This window comes from Drosophila novamexicana, unplaced genomic scaffold, assembly GCF_003285875.2.
Source record: "Drosophila novamexicana strain 15010-1031.04,08,12 unplaced genomic scaffold, DnovRS2.1 tig00000387-arrow-pilon, whole genome shotgun sequence".
In the NCBI taxonomy this organism is placed as follows: Eukaryota; Metazoa; Arthropoda; class Insecta; order Diptera; family Drosophilidae; genus Drosophila; species Drosophila novamexicana.
The window spans coordinates 5,834,702-5,856,108 of record NW_020824800.1 but is presented as its reverse complement, the minus strand read 5'-3'; the positions used below and the strand labels follow the sequence as shown (position 1 = coordinate 5,856,108).

The following is a 21,407-nucleotide window of genomic DNA, read 5'->3' as shown; positions in this document are numbered from 1 at the left end:
ATTATGGTAATTAACTTAAAAAGTTACAAAATTTCCACTCACCAATTGTCCATTCATCCGCATGCCAGGTTAATGAACATCAAAATATATACGCCTCATTTTAATTCCTGAGAATCGCAAAGAAAGGCTTCCGGTCATTTTGAATAGTTTCTGTAACATTTTAAATTCACATCAATCATTTAGTTAAACGCATTGAAAGTATATTAAATGGGCTGCCCTAACTAAAGTTTTGAGATTCGCAGAGGAAGGCAGCCGTTTAGTTGAAATGGCATTTGCAATAATAATAATTCACATTACACTTTCAGTTGAAGGCCACTGTTCTTCTTCTCTCTCTCTCTTCCTCTGGAAGTACTCCTCTTTCTCTCTCTCACTCCTACTTGCTGTTTCTCTCTCCCTCTCTCTCTGTCTCTCTCTTTCTATCTCTCTTTCTTTCTTACTCCTTCTCTCTATCTCTATTACGTTTCTCTCTCTCTGTTACTTTTCTCACTTTCTCTCTCTTACTTTTCTTACTTTTTCATGTGAAAATGGTACTTAAATGTCCTATATAGACATAGAAAAAAATTTCTCACCCACATAACTCGGTCAGAACTCAACCGATTTTGATAGGGTTTATCTATTTATAACTCCTAGTTTGGAACCATATTTCCTATACAGGCAGCAAATATGTCGAAGAGCCTGATTGAGAAACTACTTTGAATATCTGTTGCAGGAACTATCGATCGAATAAAGAAATTTTGTGGGAAAAGATAGTGTGTTTTTCCGGGTATCATTTACAAACTGTCAACATATTGCAAAACATGCTATCTACATTTAACTAATTTATCATATGTGTATGTGTATTAAGATCTGCTCTGATATATGATTATATTATAATATTAATAATAGATTAAATAGATAGTTCCTCTTCTTGTGGCACATTAGGTACTCATATATTCAACAGCCTAATCCTTATTCCTTATCTATAAAACCGTCTGTCAAGCAGATCTTTAGCAGTTCCCTAGAAACCGTTGTAGCTGTGGGAGGAGGCTGTCGCTTATCAACGGGCTTGACAGCCGCGCAACCTCCTCCCCGCAGGCAACAAAGGCGAAAAGTAAAAGTGGGCACGACTCAGACAAAGAGTGAACCTCGACTTTCTGTCAGGCACGAGCTGTTTGCAGGAGGAGAGCAGAGAGCAAAGAGCAAGAAAGCTGCTGCTGATCAACATTATCGGCGCGCTCTGTCTCTTTCGCACGCACAGAGCAGCTGCTGCTGAGGCAGCGGCAGAGGCAGTGGCAGCGGCAGAGGCAGTGGCAGCGACAGAGTCGAACCTCGCCAAGCCTCAAGTTGTGGCATTGTCGACATAAATGCACAATTTGCGCATAAAAGCATGCACACACATGCACACACACACACACACACACACACACACATGAGCGCGCGGGCTCATATTCAATGTACTTCCGGTGGCAGGACCTTTGCCCAGAGAGGTCTGTGGGAAGGAGGGATGGAGGAAGGGGACGCCCCGCCAGCGTCTGTTTTGATGTGTTTTCAAGGCCCTCTGTCAGTGGCGGTGTTACGGGGATAATACACACACTTAATTGCTCAAAATGATGCGATTGTGGTGTCGATGCATATGCCACACACACACGCACACACATATATATATATATATATATATATATATGCGGCATATATGCCTATTCATCTGCTTAGGAACCACCCGAGCGACGTGCAACAAATGGAAGCTTCGTGCAGCTTTTTGGCGCGCAACAGAAATAACCGCCCTGATTATGTGTAGACGAGTGTGTAGTGTGTATGAGTGTGTGCGTGTATGGGTGTGTGTGTGTGTGTGTGTGTGTGTGCATTTAAGCCACAACAAAAGACACTCAGAGCATATCATTGGCGTTTTGTGTAAGCTGCACATAAACCATAATTGCATTTAAAGATTTTTACAAGCGTTTCTGTGTGTAAAACAAATATGAATATCGAGCGAATAACACTGACTACGTCAATGCCCTACCTAAGGGCAGCATATTTAATTAATTAATTGCTTGCTGACACACTCACTGACATGTCCGCTAGCTCGTCATGTGTCAATAGTGATAGAAGGATAGCTCAACTCTGCTAGACTAACTCTCATTAAAGTGGCTTGCCTTAGCAGTAAGTTCCTAACGAAGGCCGCTCGAAGACAACGCTGCTGACATGTCCTGAAAGACGTCTGGCATGACAAAGAGAGAGAGTGTCATACAAGTCTTGATTCTCTAATGTTTATTATAATTAATATTATTTAAATTAAGAAAAATCGAAGAGTGTAACTTGAATCAGGCCTTTTTTGGCTTAGCGCAAGAAAAACACAATTGTCTAAACTTCGTAAACATATTCCTATTGGGCAGCTCACGTACCTCAGTTTATGAAGTGTAGCTCCCTTGACTGGGATATACCCGGTCGCCCTCGGTTTCCCCCATCTCCCCCCACTGGCGACCCACAAAAACGCAACCACGTTTCTGCGTTTATGCTCAAGTGTCCTCCAGTCCTCCAGTCCTCCATGGAACCACTCCGGTTCCATGAGTGGAGAGGCATTGCCATTGTTTCAATTTTCATATCGGTTTCGGTTTCGGTTTCAGTTGTGGTTGTGTTTGTTGTTTTGATTTCGATTTTGATTTTGATGACCTCGCGCATTTTACAAATTCTATAAATACGAATGCTGCTTCTCATATTTTTATGGCATATTTTATATGAAGGGCAAGGGCAATGGCCCGGCAAGGAGGGGGCCAGGCTGGGCCGGGCCTCATTGCTCGGCAATCCAATTGTCATTCGTGACAGCTGTCGATCAGAAATGGCGGCTGAAAATTCTGTTTATGTATTTGTATTTAACGGTGGTTGGTACTCAATTCATTGACAGCCGCGTCTCAATTCTCAACTCTCAATTGAATTGCGATTTTCATGTAATTGCCGCCCTTTGTTTGGCCGCATGTTTGCCATATTTTGTAAATTATATAGCATTTACATAATCTCGATCTCTTCGACAGTAATGTCATAGAGTAACACGATACGATACGCTATGATATGATATGATATTTGGCTACTGTGCAGAGCACATAGGCACATAATTATCATGCTAATTTATACCAAAAAATTAATCTCACAAGGCATAAGTCGAATTAAGCTGAATTGTTTGTACTGTACTGTCTAAACTATTCAAATTATTTTTAAAATACAGATGTCGTCCATACTCAAGATCCTTATTACTTGAACAGCATTTTTCTTTAATATAAATTAATAAAAAGGTAAGTTAAAGTTGAAGAATAAAAGTTTTTCAAACAATTTGAACATTACATTTTAATACATTCGAAATAAATGAACATTTTATTTGTCAAAAACCATACGAATCGAGAAGGTAGGAATACTTCGGCACGCCGAAGACTTAATACCCTTGAAGACATTTCCCTTTTGCAGATATAAGAGCAGCTACTTTCCGAGCGATCTTTAATATGGCAGCAATATGGTATAGAGGTCCGATGTTGAAAACATATTCCACATATAAGAGGATCATACTGGAGCTAATAATTATCTTAATTTAAAAAAAAAAAAGGTATCCAAATCAGAACCTACATTTCTACCGATCGGTTGCTATGATAGCTATATGACACAAAGGTCGGATCGGCCTTTTCCGACATATGATCTGAACAGAAATAACGATAGCTGAAAAACTGAGAAACTAGTTCGCATAGAACAGGCAGGCGGACATGCGGACATGCCGACATGCGGATATGCGGACATGCGAACATGCGGATATGGGGACATGCGCGCAAGTGGACATGCATACATGTCTATATCAACTCAGCTTTTAATGCAGATCTAAAACATATATAATTAATAGGGTCGGAGATGTCTCTTCTATTAAAAACAATAATAATTATTCATTAATAATAACTAAAATTTATTAATAATATTAAAAATAGTGATGGATGACATATCTCGCAGCTTACAAGAGCTGCAGACAAATAAAAAATATTTCACTTTTTGAATACCGTTTCCATTCCCCAAAGTTCTAAAATAAACTCATGCCTTAGGTAGCCTTGAGCTTTCACATTTAAGTGAGGTGTTCTATTGAGGCCCTGAAAATTATATTAGGACTGATCTATAAACAGGGGATATTTATATACACATATATACATATATATATATATATATATATATATATATATATATATATATATATATATATATTGTACAGAAAGAAGCTGGAATATTTGTTAAGGCTGCTCAATGCAGCCCCTAGGCGGGCAATCCCGACTCAAATACTTTATTCAAAATGTAATTAAAATTGTGCTATATAAGAGCCGAGGTGTGCCCTATATTAAGGAGCCTTACGCTCCGTTTGACTGCTGCAGTTGCACCTTGCCACCGATCAAGTGACATGCACATTAAACCCAATTGTTGTCTGCCTGATTTCTGATTCAAATATCGCGCCGGGAAGGGGCCGAATCAATTTTGGATTATGTCTGTTTGATGTTTGGCAACTGCGTCACACCTTGCCAACAACAACAAAAACAACAACAACAAGAAGAAGAAGAACCCGCCAAACATCTTTCGGCAAATGTGAACGCCCGCCCGTACAAAATGTTCGAGTACATTCACATTATTCACAACAATTCGAATACAATTTACAAACTGCTGGCGGAGACATCCGCGCTGAGAAATTGCCCAAACGCAATTGTTTTGCAACTCCCAAAATCACAGAGGTATTACCTGAAAGGGGGCGGGGGTGGAAGTGGAAGGGAAGGCGAGACGAGCCGCGTTTGCATTCCCGCAGAAAAACATCTGTCGCGGCGGCTGACGGAAGTCGTATCTGACGGCACGCCCCACACTTCAGGCACGCGGCAATCGCTTGGCACAAGAAGGGGAAGGGGGCGCCTCTCGCCAAAGGTGGGCATGGCCCTGTCACCTTTTTCACTGCAAGCTGCGATTTTGCGACGTTGCGACGTTGCGACAGAAGTTACGGAAATTATTCATAATTTTCCACCACGTGGCATGTGACATGTTGTCGGAAGATGTTATCGCTAACTCACAATAAGGGTTGTCTGTCAACGGAAGCCGGCGGCAGATAATGGAGAGAGAAGGGGCATCGCAGGCAGCAAGAGAATCAATTGCCAGCATTTCGGGGAACTAGCTTGACCGGACTTTATTAGGCGCAAGGGCCCGAGGGCACGAGCTATTTAAAAAATATCTGTAAGTGTGTGTGTGTGTGTGTGTGTATGCAGGACTAACAGATACCCTGCACACAAGGCATTAAGTATATAGTATATATAATATCTCGCCCTGTGCCTGAGTTCAATTTCCGTATAAAATGAAGAAAGATAAACGAACAGGGTATCGATATTAATCGATTACAATGTAATCGAACAGTTTATCGGGAAGAGATGAAAGAAGGGACCAGGACCTTTATATCGAAGAAGTGCATCGAATATTCAGGATATTACGACCTCCAGCCCTCATTGTTCCCGAGATGAGCTCAAGAAACCAATGAAAAGAATCGATATTTGTCTATTGTAACAAATAACACAAGAGTATAAGCCGACAACCCTTAATCGTTTCTAGCTGTTATAAAACTTGCGATCGACATTTGATAGGAATGCAGATGGGCATAGAATCAAAAACACAAGAAGTAACTTCTTTAGCAACTAATAACTAGAACAAGTATAGTTTTATGTTTCCTTATGCTAATGTATAGTCCATAGTCATTGTACATATCGATATTGAAAATCGATGCTTATCGATTTTAGAGAAATTGAGTAAAAATAAACCTTCACAAACCTTAATTCTCCTAAGCTCTTCTAGAGATAGCTAAACGTACTTGGCTAGATCGACTCGACTCATTGTATCCCATGCTGCTCATAGTTACAGGGTATTCAAAACAAAAAACAAAACTGTTTGTGGGTTTCCTTATGATAATGACGTGATAATTGCTTTTCACTTGGATAGCATCAGAAATCACAGTAGTCAGGCGTCGGGCGCCGGGCGCCGGGCGTCTGTCCTCGTGTCCGTCGTCATCCAGTTGCGGAATCCTTGCAAGTGACACATTCACATTTTATAGCACAAGTTCAAAGGACTTTCGGGGCACACCTGCTGTGCGCTTTTAATTGCAATGTGACGAAGATGCCAACACCGAAGCCGAAATATGCCGGCAACCTGACAGGATTAAGAAGCGACCGCCCGGCGCTTGGAAACAAAGTAATTACAGGGCCATGAGAAAACTGAATAAAAAAAAAAAGTAAAATAAAATAAAATAAAAATAAAAATAAATATAAAATATATATGTATAGAAACATAAATCGAAAATAAAGCGCTTCAATTAGACGCAGGACACAGCAAGTGTCGCACGGTGACAGCTTTTCACCCAGGACGAACCGGAAGAAAACGCCACAACATTTCAAAAAAAAAAGTAGAAGTCTATGGAAAATGTTGTATTAGCGGCGCAAAGGAAATCGCTTCTAATAGCCAGCGCCACGTGTGTCCTGTGCAGTCGTGTGTCAGAAAAAAGGACGACCGCAGCTCACACCCAGCGACTGGCTCCCAGGACTCTATGGACTCCTCTACTCTATCTGGCCCAATGCCAAACAATACAATTGAAAAATTATCAAAAATTTCGCACTTCTAATCCAACCCAGCGACATCCGTTGCGGTAATGCCTGAGCGGCCAGAGATACACTTGATCCCGGTGCTGAGCACGCGCCGGCTGCTGTCGAGGGCGATGAGCGTTTGAGGGTGTCAAGACGGGCAGACATCATCAATATCTGCGTCCGGGGTCTGTCAAATAAGCGTAGCTAATGTGTATTAAGTGCACTTTGCCCAAGGTTCCGGTCAGGGAGGAACACAAACTTCTGGCCGTGCATAAGTTAAGCTAATCACGGTAATAGCCACGGCTCATGCAAATGTTTTATGGACAGTTATAGATGCGATATGAAGTCAAGTGGCAAGGTCAATCAGGGTGACACGGTTTGATTTGTATAAACGCAATACGAAATTAAAGTGGGAGGTGGTGCTGAAGGACGATATAGCACAAATATAGAATTTGTCAAGAAATTAATATTTAGTTTACAATTTCATTTGAATTATAATTTTGCTTAAGCTTAATATTTAATTTCAATATGCTGCTAGCCAAAATTAAAGTTCATCTCAAAAAATATCGATTAATTGCATACGTTGACCAACACTGATATTAGGGTGACCAGACGCTGTTCAACTATCGAACGAGCTGTGCAAGCTGTACTCGTGTATTTTAGCTGACTCAGTTGTCTTTTAACACAAATGTAGATGAAGAAGATGAAGATGAATGTATTGTTATTGAGCTATAATAATAAATTCATCCTCATCAGAATCTACTAGAACTTAAACTATTTATAGAAACATAACTCACAGCTGCTTTTGATGACATTTTGGCATAACAAACATGACATAACATAACAAGCCTGGAATTTGAGATCGAATCCTGGTTGATTAGTTGCCTGAATGAGCATAGCTTCGATATTGGCCTCGCTCATCCAATTTAAGCAAAAAGTCAGCTTGAACTAACCTAAAATTAGGCGAACGTGCCAACTCACTCGAACTTAGTATGCATCTAGACAAGTTGTTTAGCCTCTTTCTTATAATACGAATCATTTAAAACTAGTTTCTCTTTGCTTATTTTTACCAACTTTTAGCTGCTTTCGCCTTTCTACGCGGCAAACAACACACGCTGCTCCCAGTCTAACCTCACTTTATTCTTTTTTTGCACCAGAGCACATAAAATTAGCTTTATAATGCCTTAAGGTATTATTTTACGCAAACAAACTTGGCTTGAATACAATACACAATGCCAAGGGCTGTTTTTTACTGAAATTACAAACTGGAATTTGTTTTTTTATTCCACTTAAAATACGTTTTTAGAAGGTTGAGTCACCATAACCTCAATTTTAATGATTGGAACTTGAAAACACTTCGTTTGATTGTTTTGCGCATTTTTTTGTTTTTTAATTCTCTCAAGATAATTTAACATTTGCAATCATTAACAGGCTTACAACTAAGCTACAATTAACCCATAGAGCCCAGATATAACAATAAGTCTCGATCACGTTGCAGGCAATTGATTAGCCCCAAAAATAAAGCCCCATTGCCCGTAAACAGGTTGGGAATTAGGAGAAGTGCATGCCATTGAACTTATCGCGATTATCCTTGACCATATTATTGTACTTCCATTTCTCGGCGCTGGAGGCCTGACTGCTCCAGGCGCCCGAGCTGGAGCTGGGGCTGGATGTCGTCTTCGGCTGGGATTTGCCCTGTCCGGCATTGTCCTTGCTGCTCGAGAGGCACAGATCGGTGCGTTCCGTGTAGACCATTTTGCCGCGTTTGCTTAGGCTGACTTCTCGGTTCTTGATGAGTTCAATTGTTTAGCCTTTTCTTTTGCCAATTTATAATTCCAATTTTCACAGAGCTGCGCGTTTAAGATTTTAAATGCTGGCTGGTGTAGCTTCAGGTTCAAAGTTCAACAGTTCACGGCACAGTTTGCAGCAGCGTCAAGACTTTCAGTTCCTTATTGTTGGCCGAGTTGCCCGTGCGAGATCCTTTGCTGCACGACAGACTTTTGTCCAATCTGCAAGTGAACGAACATAACCTCAATGCTGGCTGGCTGGCCTTGCGACGTTAGACAACACTGAACTTACCCTAATTGTTTGAATAGTTTGTTTTTGGTATCCGTTTTGCTAATTTTTGGCATTGACACAAAACTTTTGCAATTTGCACATTGGTATCGAAAATTAAATTATATTATTATTATTATTTGCAAGGATTGTGAAAGATGACTGCCAAGCGCTTGGATCGAATGCAACGTTCGCCTCTGTTCGGAACTTTCTACTGAGCCTCTAACGATGCCTGCAACTGGCTTAAATAAGCGAACTGCTGCCAACTGCTGCGATTGCTACAAAATGCAGAGCACGATGTTCAGCGTTACGGTTCTAAGCAGCTGCAAGGCAACGTGTCGCATGAGCAATAAAGAAAGCCCCCGACAACGGCTACCCACACCCCCCGCCGACCACCCACAAACCCTACGACACCGACCCTGTGTATCAGACCCAGAGCCCAGAGCCCCAGACTCGGACGCAGACAAAAACTCGTTGAGCGACGTCGTCGTCGGCGACGACAATGCAAATTAGAGTGCCAACTAACTGGTTTGTCAGAAAACGTAACAGAAAACAAGCGGCAAGCATGCACGACTAGCATATACCCTGTAGCAAGGTCAAGGTTATTACCTAACCAATTATACTCAAGTCAATTTAATATTTCCTCTTAATTACGAAAATGTTTGCTTAGCTAAAGAACAAGCTCAAAATATATATGCGACAAGAATATACCCTGTAGCAGGATCTATAGGTTCTATACTCAAAGAACTCACATATTTCTTGTACAATCTTTCGAAAATTTCTAAAATGTTAAAGATCATGCTTCGATAAAAGTCATATATATTTTTTAATATTTTACTCCTATATTTTTTTTTTGGAATTTCGCCAACTTTTGAAATGCTTTTCTTGTAGTCGAAAACAAATAGCATATGAATTGCTAAAAAAAAAGGGTATCTATTTGTGCAGCTCAACTTTATCTAAGTCTAATCTTATTAACTACAATTAAGATATTGAGCAACATGTTGTTTATCGATTTTGCAGCATTCACACAAACAAGCGGAAAATGAGTGAAACCAAAAGCTAAAATTTTGCCAAATTATTGTTCGAGAAGATACTTTACTTTATTTAAGAATATTCTCGAACTTTATACTAGTTATATTCGCATATTTATTCCACGATCATGATACCCTCTCTGATAGCTTCACTGAATACAGGATATACAATAAAAAAAAACCAAAAAAGACCCCTCCACAGTCCCGCCTGTTGACAACTGTCCGAACCTGCCGAGACTCACGTAGTACGAGTTAGTGCGTCAGCTTTTGCCACCGGCCGGCTCTAGGGTTCGTTTCGCGTACATATTTCTATGAGGAACTCGGCTTAGATGAGTTATCTTAACATTTTAGCATTGTTTTCTTTTCTTTTGTCAGTTTTTCAACACTGTCGCATTTCCATTCGGCTGCCGTATGGCCATCGCATGAATAATATGAATATGTATATCGAGTGCCTTTTGCGAGTCTATATATCGCCAGATTATGCATGGGCCTGACTGATGAAAAGTGCCCGTTGCATTGCATCAGCCAATTTGGTCATGAAATCAACATGAAAGCCTGTTGCCAGTTTAATGTATTTGTATTTAAATCCGCTGCTGTTGTCGATTATATAGCTGTAGACCGATCTGTGCTATACATTACAATAAACAATCCCATAAATGTCAAATATATATATTTATATATTAATGTTAAGTTCTAGGTTGGGCTTCTTTTACGATCATTGCTGAGGATATCAAGAGGTTGCTAATTAAGAAAATGTTCCAAAATAGATTTCATATAATTGAGATTGAAGACATTCAAAAATTAACTAAAAAGAAGAATTCCGCTACAGAATGAGTATTCACGATTATCCCCTTCTCGAGTACATTTAGGCAATATGAAAAAGAATTTTACTTTAAAAAACTTTTTTAAGTTTTAAGATTGTTCTATCCTCGAGTTTACATTGCCAACACGTAAACTATATTATTTAAATTGGTTTGAGTTTAAATAACATTCCTGACTTTAATAAGATATCTTAAAAAAGCAAATAAATGTTTCGAGCTAACCGCAGCAAATGCCTATGTTATACGATATAGGTAAGCCCATATATCTAACTTTAACCAGAAATATGAAACTATTTAACAATGGGCCCTGCTCAAAACTGAAGCTAATTGATATATTGCAACTGGCCCCTTAATTAGGCAACGCCGACTCCATTGAGTATATTATATAAATATATCATTTATCAAACTCGTCTGTTCTCATCTGTGAACAAGTTTCTGGGAATGAAATTAATGTAATTGTTTTTATAATACTTTATACAAATGCTATGTGTATATATTATTTGTTCTACAAATCGATTAATAAAATAAAATGCGGCCGTTGACTGTAGCAAAAAAAAAAAACTGGGTATTGTTGTACGAATGGGCTGCTCTCGCCTAAATGTCAATATTTGCACTTGACTCTCGCTTGAAAATTGAATCGGGGCTAATTTGAAGCCAGACCATTAAATGCCAAAATGTTGCAGTATGCAAATTTCAGCCAGACACATGAATTAATCTATTGTTTAATTGTTAATTTTGGCAACGTGCCCAGACAGTCGTTCCCACAAAATATTCCACTACGGTACAGGTTCCCAGCAAAAAAGAAAAGCAAAAAACAGATCAACATTTCAGCTGCAGCTAAAGACAAATATTTTGGCCAAATTCTTTGAGCTGGAAATTAATTTTCTAAAAATAGTTTGTTGACAAATGCGGTTTTTTTTTTAACTTAGTCAAAAATACTTGATTTAAGCTTGTGTTGCACAATTTACGCTCGTTTCAAGCGTAAGTTGACTTGGTTAAAAAAGAAATGGGAAATGTTTAAATGGGTTTCATTTAAATGAAAAGTGGGTTGAATTGAAGTAAGAGGCAAAATTGGTTCAGATTGTAGGCAAACTCGAAAACAATTGATTCTGCATGCTTTAAAGCCTGTTAAGCCTAACTTTAGCTCGTTTCAAGCGTAACTTGACTTAATTAGATAGGAAATGGGAAACATTTAAATGGGTTTCATTTTAATAAAAAGTTGGTTGAATTAAGTCAGAAGTGACAACGTTTTTTTAGAGGCTTTTAGATTGAAAGCAAGCTGAAAAACAAACTAGTTTTAAGAGCACTGAACTTAATTTAAGTCAAGTCGTTTCTACAATTATACAAATGATTCTGCATGCTTCTAGCGTGTTAAGGCTAACTAACACTCGTTTCAAGCCTAACTTGACTTTACTTAAGTCGAGTCGATTCTACATTGTTTTTATACAACAATTGCACTTAATGACAATTATTAAGTACTTACAAGCTTGGCAGGCACCTAAATTTTAATAAGCCTCAGTTCTCGTAGAATCTAGCTATTTTGTTTACCAAACTTTCAGTTTGTGGGGAACTCCCAGCGTGTTTATTTTCCACAAATGTTTAGGCGCTTGCAGGAATATGACGTAGCTTGCGAAATGTTTCACCTGTTGTGGGGCAGCATTGACGCATAGCATGGCGATGAGATCTGCGATTGTGTTTTTTGGCTGTTTTCAAAACAATCCGAGATTTGCATATGCGTCTGGCCGTAACTTGTTTGGCGGCCAACCACGACAACAACTTGGCTAACACGCTCCGGCCGCATGATGCGGCATTTGCCAACTAGATCAGCGCCGGAGTGCCGGAGTATAAAAGCCTCGCTCAAATGCCGCTTTCAAAACACAACCCAAACAGCAAGCAACGTGGCCTAAGCCAAACGCAAAAAAAGGCAACAAACAACTTTAAGAGTTTATCAACTAAACCTAGTCAAAATATTTGTGAAGAGGTGCCAAAGCAAATGTGTCAATGAGGACACCGGACACCAAAGCGAAGCTTTTAAATAATTTAAGGTGAGTTTAGCTAGCGAAAATAAAGAAGTAGAAGAGAACTTCAAAAAAGATTTGTTCAGCTCAAGTCAAGCAAATGTGACTTAAAGTTTCTTCAATGGATTCCATAATAGTACTTCAAATATAATCTCTTGGAATTTCAAGAATTTCTGAATGTTCCTTAAGAACTTTGCTTCAATTTTTTAAAAAAGTCTTCAAATGTGTCTCAAATGTTGTCAAAACGATTCCAAAGTCAAGTATCTTTATATTACTTTAAGAATTTGCCCAATTCGAAACTGAAAAGAATCCTGTTTATCTTTTTTGTTCAATTTTTTTTTTGCCACACAAGAAAGTAGAATAAGCTTAATATTAGCCATTATTTACTTTGTTTTTTTTGCTTTTAAAAATCTCTGTTATTATTGCAGCCTCTCCAAGCATCTCTCCTCTAAAAAGGGATCTCGCACCAGCAACTGCGGCAATCGTCTGGAATTTGCCGTGCTAACGCATCTAACCAACGTGCCCTGACTTCAGTCACATCCAGCCACTTGTACTTTTTGTAACTGCAACGAATTTTAAATAGCCTCTCTGCAAAATGGTCCATCAAACTCGCACCGCCAGCAAGGCCATCCCAGCCAAGCATTTGAGCCCCATGCGCAGCACGGATATGCAGCTCGGCAAATATGCCGTCTCTACAAGTCCTGCCGATAGTTTTTTGCGCAACACGAGGCTCAATGTGAATACAACCGGAACTGGAAACGGAACCGGCTCCGCCAATACAGCTGCCTATAAATACAACAATATGGTCAATAATAATCGGGAGCAGTTCAATGCACTGCACTTCTGCTAAGCCTCATGATGTTGTCGATGATGTTTTTCATAAATATATAATTTCATATATATATCAAATTAATTGTGACGCCTGTTTTAACTCATAAATCGCAGTCACGTGTCGCTGCAAACAATTTTCATATGTTTCTTTTTTTCTTTTTGGATTTTCCTCTGGCAAATTAAATTATTAGCAAATGTTCCCCTCGCCAAAGCCGACGGCTGAAAAACATTTTTCATTGTTTGCGGCTGTCTGCGCCCACTTTATCATCGCATGCAAATCACATGTGCGAGTGTGTGTGCGGGTGTGTGGGTGTGTGTGCGCGTGGCCACATTTCGCACATTTCACATTCAGTTTTTTTCCACACACACACACACATTCGCCATATTTTTACATTAGTGCAAAATCAAAATCCAAACAGTCGCTCGGATTTACATAAATTTTGATTAGCTCCGAGCCGATTTCCCACAAGAAATGCGGCTTTAAAAATAGCTTGACTTGTCTCAGCCCAAGTAAACAAATAATTTTAAGAAACTTTTGCTTTAAAGGGAATGAATTGAATTCAAAAGTGCAGAGATCTTCAGTTTTGTTATCGATAGACAAACAATTTATCGATGCAGTTAACCTATCGATAAATTGTAACAATCATCTTTTAAAAATTATTGACTTGGCTCTGCCCAAGTAAAAAAATATGACAACATTTTAAAAATCTTTTGCTTTTCAGGGAAAGAATTGAATTCCGATATGTTCTGCTTCGTTGTCGATAGGCATATAATTTATCGACGCTGTGAACTTATCGATACATTTAAATAAGCATCTTTTTGAAAATGATGTGTGTTTGTTGTGTCATGATTAAAATATGTTTGAGTTCTAGTCTGAGCCGAGCATGAACAAGTCTCGTATAGGGCTTAAAATAGTTGAACACCTCTTGATCTGGTTTAGAACGAGGAACATGTGAAGAAAAAAAACTTGTCTAGGCAACGCATATGAAATTCCTAAATTATATTAAACCACTATTAAATGAAAACCATATAATTATGTACATATATCAGAGCTTCAAACCGAAAAAAAAAATTATGCTGTTTAGGGTCCAAACCAGAATCTGGTTCAAATCAAGGTTGACATTGTTTATTATTAGATGAAACGATCAAATAGGCTCATTATTATTCTTAAATACAAAAAACTAATAAATTTTTATCCAAATTTCGAAAACTGTTTCGGTTAAAGGATCAGTTCCTGATAAGTTCCTGCAGTTCCTATTCGACTTTGGCCTTGATTCAACAGATCTGTTGCATAGAGACAAAAAGATGTAGCTAACTAATGTTATTTATGTCTAAACATTCGGGTTTTTACAGGAAGCACCCTTCTTAGCAAAATCAACTTAACTTACTTAGTTATGAGCCCAACATTAAGCTCAAACGAATACATAAATTAAATAAAATAACAATTTGCATAGATCCAACCTGAAGCTTACTCATCATCTTAAAGAAATTTATATAAAGCGTGGAAAATTATATATTATGCAAATATAAAAGCACAAGTCAGGTATGCAAATAAATATCGGAACTGGTGCCGAGCTGGTTCCAGCATTAATGAATAAAAATAAAAGTTGGCCTAGCGACAAGACACGTAATTGCAGATTAGATGTACAAACATGAACGTAAATTAAACCGGATTCACGATTTGCATAGCTCTACAATGTTGCGCGTCTGCTATGTATCATTAGGCTAGAGTTTTCCCAGAGCCAACCAAGTGGCTAATCATCGTATCGGTAGAGAGAGTTGGGGAATTGGGAAACAACCCTGTGAGAAATTATGGAACGGTAGCTGCTGCTGCCATTAAAAGACAATCTGTTACATCGAAATGTGCACAAATCATATCCAGCCACAGAATTTTATGCCCGAAAAACGTTTTTATTATTCCAGTAAATTAAACGCTCAGCTCAAGTGAGGATTGCGTTCTTATAGAGAGCTAGAGAGCTGTTTGCCCTATTGCTCAATTTCGAGACGGAGTCCCGCGATGCGTCAGGCGTCGACAGTCATTAAATTATCACACATTTAACATCAAAAACAATTCACAACTCACAGCTCACAAGTAGCGCCCCTTGCACCCTCGAAAACCCGGCGACCCTCTTGGCCTTGCCGTTGCCGTTGCCCGAACTCCCCTGGCCGGGACTTGACTTTAACCCCCGCAATCTAATGGGCCAGGCCAGCCCTGGCAATATGGTGTTGCCGTTGTTATTCTTGTTGTTGTTGTTGTTGTTACCCTGCCGCATTACAAGCTGAAAACATGGTTATTACATCAGGATTGCAGAGGAGTTGGAGTTGCTTCATGTTGATGGAGATGTCTGTAGACGCGGGTGGTGCGGCCCCGCACATGTGGGCGTTGCAAAACGGGCTGGATGGATGAATGCTGTCTTCTGATGATTATGACAGCATGACGACGACGATGCTTTCAGAGCAAACTGCCATTTAGTGATGGGCGCGTGACTCGTGAAACGATATATAACTACACGATGAATACGGCATGTAATATATAAGATAGACTTGGATAGATGAAAGCTCTCTCTTCTGATGATTATGACAGCATGACGACGACGACAACGAGAGACGAGAGCAATCTACCATTTAGTGATGGGTGCGTGACTCATGACACGATATAAATACACGATGAATACTGCATGCAATACATAAGATAGACTTGGATAGATGAAAGCTCTCTTCTGATGATTATGACAGCATGAAGACGACAACAACGAGAGACGAGAGCAATCTACCATTTAGTGATGGGTGCGTGACTCGTGACACGAAGTATAAATAAACAATTAATACTATATATGCAATATATAAGAAGAATAATTGTTCAAGTGAGCGAAACAATAAACAAAGGAGAATTGCGGTTCAAATCTCAGCCTAGAATAGGAAAGTTATCATTTTGCAGGAGCCAAAGTTTCGTGCTGCGTGCCTCGTGTCACGCGCCCATCTCTAGCTGGAGGCCCAGCCGCAGCCAGCGCAAGTTCAATTTAGTTTTTGGTTTTTGCATGGCTGCTGTGCAATATGCTGGCCATTAGAGGTCCGCCCTCGCTTGGCGCGGGGGTAACTGATACGATGACTGGCCAAGGAATTGACGATAAATCATAAACGAAACATCAATTCCAGCACTTGACCCGAAGGATGCAAAGGACTGGAGAGATTTTAAAGAGCCGTCCCTCCGGCTCAGCCACTGCAACGCTCTCCCTCTCCTCGCCCTCTCTCTCGCTTCCCCTCTTCGTCTCTCTGCGGACGCCTCTTGCGTGCAGGGAGTCAACTTTTCTGGTCACGTGCCGTCAGCTTTGAGTCCCAAATTAATTAATTGCCAAATGGAAAAAAGTGAGGAGATTGAAAGATTGATTAAGCCGTGACGCACAGACAGCGACGATAACCCTTCTGTCAACTTATCTATCACGCCAACATCCTGAAAGGATCTGTCGCAGCCCATGCAATGCACAACAATGCCCATACCCAATACCCAGTCTCATGCCCATGCCGATGCCCCCGTCCATTCCCAATCCTTGTCTGGCATTTTCACTATATGCTGCGACGGGACATGATTTATCGACATTTTGGCGGAAATCGCTGCGCCAAAAACCAAACGAAACGTAACTGGGCCCAAAAACTTCTCGAGCCCGAGAAGCACACAGGTTCAACTTTTCATACCCTGAACCCATTCAAAATACAAAGGGTATATTGGTTATTTGCAGTTGCAGGTAACAGGCAGAAGATGGCATTTCCGATATATCGATATATTCGATATCTCCTACCATTTTCATAATATCGATAAATATCGATATTGAGCCCTGATTTCTTAAGGATAACTTGAAAACTATGAGATGTATTCACAGCAAACTTGGTATGCAAGTTCTCGTATAGTATTTACATACTAAAAATAATATACCTTTTGTATATTAAGGTATCTCCTAGTTGGGCACTGCCAACTGCAACCTGCGCCAGTTCCAACAGTGGGTACTCCAAGGAACGGAAACGCAATCGGCGCACTGCCAAAAATAAATTGATTACTGTCACGGAAATAGCTAGAACAGCTCCAATCGACTTCCACACACTGAAGTTTGTTTGTTAATCGATATAGCAGGACGATAGGAGGACACCTTTGCTCCGAAGACTCCCAAATGTCTGAAAGTCAAAAGCAGCTTATGTGTAAATCAGGGCGGCATCTGGCCGTTGGTTTGGGGCCAGCCCGTGGGCGTCACGTTTATAGATCACGTGACGTGGCCATAAATAGTTGGCGCCTGTCAATTAAAGACACCTGCATCAGGTAAGTGAGCGAGGTGGAATGCTGCCCACGCACACCTCAGCACAATTCGAAACGGTTTAATTTCGGAATTTCAATTAATTTGTTACCCTAAATGGAACTTGATTTGTTGCAATAATATTTTGGTTAAATATAAAAAACTCAAGAAACAATCATTGCATTAATCTAAAAACATTTTGAATAGAATTCAAATTTAGCCCGCAAGTTCTTTATGAAAATATCCACAGCTTGCAATATTTTCAGTAGAACGGGCAGTTAAGAATTTAAAACAAATTTGTTTTATTCAATCTGTGAACATATATGGCAAAGAGAGGCTTAAGCCAAAACCCGGGTTCATGGTTGTGAAAAAACCAGGCTCACGAATCAAAGCAGAGAGTCGATTAACCTAAACTACCCAAAAATTGTATGTGCTTACCAACACTGGTTTAATAATACCAATTATATACTAAAATGTTAAAATCTAATAATGTTTGCAATATGAGTGTGGGCGTGACCAAGCATTTAGCATACTCTACCAGACGACGGAATAAAAATATGATTATACTTAAACTTTAAATAACTGCGTTAAGTCTGATTGATATTACAGAAATCTTATATACCCTTTTTCAATTTGCGAAAAAACTATACAAGGCATAAATTTCTATTAAATTTCAATTGAAATAGGAAAGGGTACGAAAAGAAAGGCTGAAGCAGTCGATGGTAGTGGTCTATGGAATATAGATCTGATAAAATTCCAGAATATACATAATCTGGAATTCATATTATTTATTATCTATGAATATTTCAGAATATAAACTAGTATTTAGATTTAATATTCGTTTTTAGTTATTATTTATTTAATATGAATTGTAGCTTATATTCAGGAATTTTGTCAGACCTATTCATCTGCCATAGATTTAAGGTACTTTCATTCTGAATAATCTGAAAGGACTTCAGTCCTTTTTATCTACGATATAATTCATATTTACTTGTCATATTTGTATATTCACATTTAATATGAATTTTAGCTTATATTCAGGAATTTCGTTATTTGTATTCATCTTCCATAGACTCCTTTGATTTACTTTGTAGGATACTTTCGTTGAAAATCTACGAAACGGACTTAAAAACCTTTACAGAAACGATATTACCAGTTAAAAAAGTCAAAACTTAGACTTCAATATCTCCGTCCTCAAGTTAGCAATTTGTCTAGCTGACGCAAAAGTTTGCTATCTGTTTGCCGTAGCCACACACCTGCCCCACCTGTACAGTTAACCCCTGGGCAATGGGTAAACACCTTGCGACCAAAGCGATTGATTGGCGGTAACAAATGTATTAGAAACTTTCTCAGTATAATTTCCGCATATTCAGGACATGGAACCGAAAGCATTCACTTTAAATTGCACTTCCGTGCGAAAAATTGTTTATCGCAAACTTTTTCGACCAGAGCTACCCCTGGGCCAATGCCCGCCCCCTTGTTGCATGCGCCCTCCATACAGAACTCTTCCTCTCTGTATCAATGGCAAATGTTTTAGCACAATAGAACGACGTTCCCGGGCGGTGTCCCCCGGCTCACCCGCTCATCCCATTCCCCGCCGGAATCCATTGATAAAGTTTGCACCTATTGTCATTTTATTGATTTGTTATAAATTTCACACATTCGCACACGCACACAATCGCACACGCTTATCTTTTCATGCACTTCTATTAAATGTAAATGGCTGGAAAATGTTCAAAGTGCCCCGCCCACTTTTCACAATAGGAACACGCACGCCAACCGTAACCCTTTCAGCTTATCTGCGACTTTTCAATGCGATTTCTATCATTTAAAATTCCATTTTATTGCCGTTTATCAGCAAATAGAAAGCTCAAATACCAAAAGCCAAGAAAAATTGAAAAAAAAAAAAAACGGCAATGGAAAATGGAAAAAGGGAAAAAAGAGCGAGTGCAAACATAATAAGCAACCAAATGCCAAAGACGTTAAAATAAATTGATACACCCGGCTGAGTTTTAATAAGGTGTGTCTGTAAAGTGCGTAGGAAAAGGGTATAACATAGTCGTGGGAAATGTGTGTTAGTGAGAGCAGCAAATACTCTACAGGATATCTCCATCTATCTGTGCCTGCGTATATATAATAATTATTCTGTGGATGGTCTGTGATGGGTTTGCTTTAAAATTCATACAATACATTTTCTATCCACAAATGTTTTCCCACAAATCAACTTGATTTAATATTTGAGCTTTTCATTCTCTCGGATAAGAAATGGATATGAAAATTTGAACATAATTAGAAATACACATTCTCGTACGCCAAAGGCAGAAAGAGTATCTTTTTGCAACGATAAATAACAATTTTGCGACATATTTAACTGGATAATTATAAGATACACCAAAATAAGTGTGTAGGTTTTTATATAGTTTAATGATTGGGAATATTTCCACATTTTTGACACCATCTCAAATATCCATGTTCATTCATTTCCCCCAAAATTGAAGAAAATACAAATGTATAGCCTTGCGCTTTGATAAGCACTCATTTTAAGGCCCCAAAAATTGCATTACGATCTGACAATAAATACCTGAGTTAATCAAGAATGCATTTCCCAGAAATAAAGTGGGGATAGCGAAGCAGAATCCCCCCTTGATGAGAATGTTTATGTAAAAAAAAAGCTGCAAGCATTTATAAGCAAAAAGTTATATAGTCCATAGTTCGATTGAGTTTTAGTTTAGGCATTTTAATGTCCCACTAAACCGCTTCAAGGTTCGATTCGATTGAATTGCAATAACGAGTAAAAACCCGGTCGAAGCTTAAAACCTTTCTCTCTACTAAAGAATTTCTTTTAGTAGATTTTCATGAAAATCGAGCAAAGTCAAAGGCCGTGCAACTAACACACAGCTGTTGATACGTTTGGTTGTAATTTTCCAAAAAACTTTTTCCACACTTGATTTGATAATGTGTCGTAAATTTTCCTGCATTTGGCATTTCACTTTTCGCTTGTGAAAATTTTCACAATTAAGGCGCATTTAATGACGTGTCGCAAATATAAACACAACACTTCCTGCCAGACGTCGCTCTCTCGGTGTGTTCGAACCCTGCCTGAACATCACGCAACCAACCCAACCCCCCACCCTGCCCCCACCCAGCCATCCTTGTCAGCCGTCAAGCGCCCCGCAGCTGTTGACACCGTCCGAGGCAAGCGTCCAGTTTACCCAGAGCCAAAGTTCCCAAAAGTCTCCGAGTCAAGTTGTGTGACTGCCTTGCGCTAATTGAGCGGAACGTGAAAATTTTTCCTAATTAAATGTGATTTCCTTAATTTTTACGACTTGCCTCCACAGTCGAATCCCTGAATTCCTGCATTCCGTAATGATATTTTATACGTGGCTGCAACATTTTGAAATTAGTATCTCAAAAGTTATGATTATTGCCCGTCCGCCCGCCATTTTGGCACATTATCAAGCCAAGTGAATTTTAATAAGCCCAGCAACCCCCACCCCCCTCAATCCTCTGCGCCCTTAAAGTTTTTGTCATTCGACGAAAATCTCTGAAGTTCACGAATTATTCGTTTGCTCAAAGGTCGTGAGGAGCGTTACGCGATTAACTGACAGCCCAAAGGTATGCAGCGAGAAATGTGCGTTTGACAGAAACGAAAATTAAAAATTTATTTATGGCATTTCTTTGGGCGTTACAGAAAAAGTGGGCGGGCATTCAAACTGGAAACTGGAGAAAAAATATCAATTCTGTGTATTTCGTTTATGTGTGTCAA

At 39.3% G+C, this 21,407-nt stretch overlaps 4 protein-coding genes across 4 annotated transcripts; 2 read left to right on the top strand and 2 right to left on the bottom strand.

Moving 5' to 3' along the window:
• Positions 1-7,967: 7,967 nt before the first annotated feature.
• On the bottom strand, positions 7,968-8,377 carry LOC115759830. The gene has a single exon (XM_030700922.1). It carries the CDS (start codon positions 8,355-8,357, stop codon positions 8,154-8,156), a length of 204 nt encoding a protein of 67 aa, XP_030556782.1. The 5' UTR covers positions 8,358-8,377; the 3' UTR covers positions 7,968-8,153.
• A 116-nt stretch (positions 8,378-8,493) lies between these two features.
• Positions 8,494-8,871, bottom strand: LOC115759831. The gene is made up of 2 exons (XM_030700923.1): positions 8,682-8,871; positions 8,494-8,611 (listed from the first exon to the last, which is right to left on the bottom strand). The coding sequence occupies exons 1-2, from the start codon at positions 8,732-8,734 to the stop codon at positions 8,512-8,514; spliced, it is 153 nt and encodes a 50-aa protein (XP_030556783.1). The 5' UTR covers positions 8,735-8,871; the 3' UTR covers positions 8,494-8,511.
• A 3,517-nt stretch (positions 8,872-12,388) lies between these two features.
• LOC115760019 lies at positions 12,389-13,067 on the top strand. The gene is made up of 2 exons (XM_030701181.1): positions 12,389-12,554; positions 12,956-13,067. Exons 1-2 carry the CDS (start codon positions 12,511-12,513, stop codon positions 13,053-13,055), a joined length of 144 nt encoding a protein of 47 aa, XP_030557041.1. The 5' UTR covers positions 12,389-12,510; the 3' UTR covers positions 13,056-13,067.
• A 37-nt stretch (positions 13,068-13,104) lies between these two features.
• LOC115760018 lies at positions 13,105-13,475 on the top strand. Its single transcript, XM_030701180.1, has one exon. The coding sequence runs from the start codon at positions 13,123-13,125 to the stop codon at positions 13,375-13,377; it is 255 nt and encodes an 84-aa protein (XP_030557040.1). The 5' UTR covers positions 13,105-13,122; the 3' UTR covers positions 13,378-13,475.
• Positions 13,476-21,407: the final 7,932 nt, after the last annotated feature.

Coding starts and splice junctions, on each gene's coding strand:
- LOC115759831 (XM_030700923.1), bottom strand. CDS start 8,734: ATGCCAAAAATTAGCAAAACGGATACCAAAAACAAACTATTCAAACAA. Junction 8,612..8,681: donor AAACTATTCAAACAATTAGG/GTAAGTTCAGTG, acceptor GTTCACTTGCAG/ATTGGACAAAAGTCTGTCGT.
- LOC115760018 (XM_030701180.1), top strand. CDS start 13,123: ATGGTCCATCAAACTCGCACCGCCAGCAAGGCCATCCCAGCCAAGCAT.
- LOC115760019 (XM_030701181.1), top strand. CDS start 12,511: ATGAGGACACCGGACACCAAAGCGAAGCTTTTAAATAATTTAAG. Junction 12,555..12,955: donor AAGCTTTTAAATAATTTAAG/GTGAGTTTAGCT, acceptor TTATTATTGCAG/CCTCTCCAAGCATCTCTCCT.
- LOC115759830 (XM_030700922.1), bottom strand. CDS start 8,357: ATGGTCTACACGGAACGCACCGATCTGTGCCTCTCGAGCAGCAAGGAC.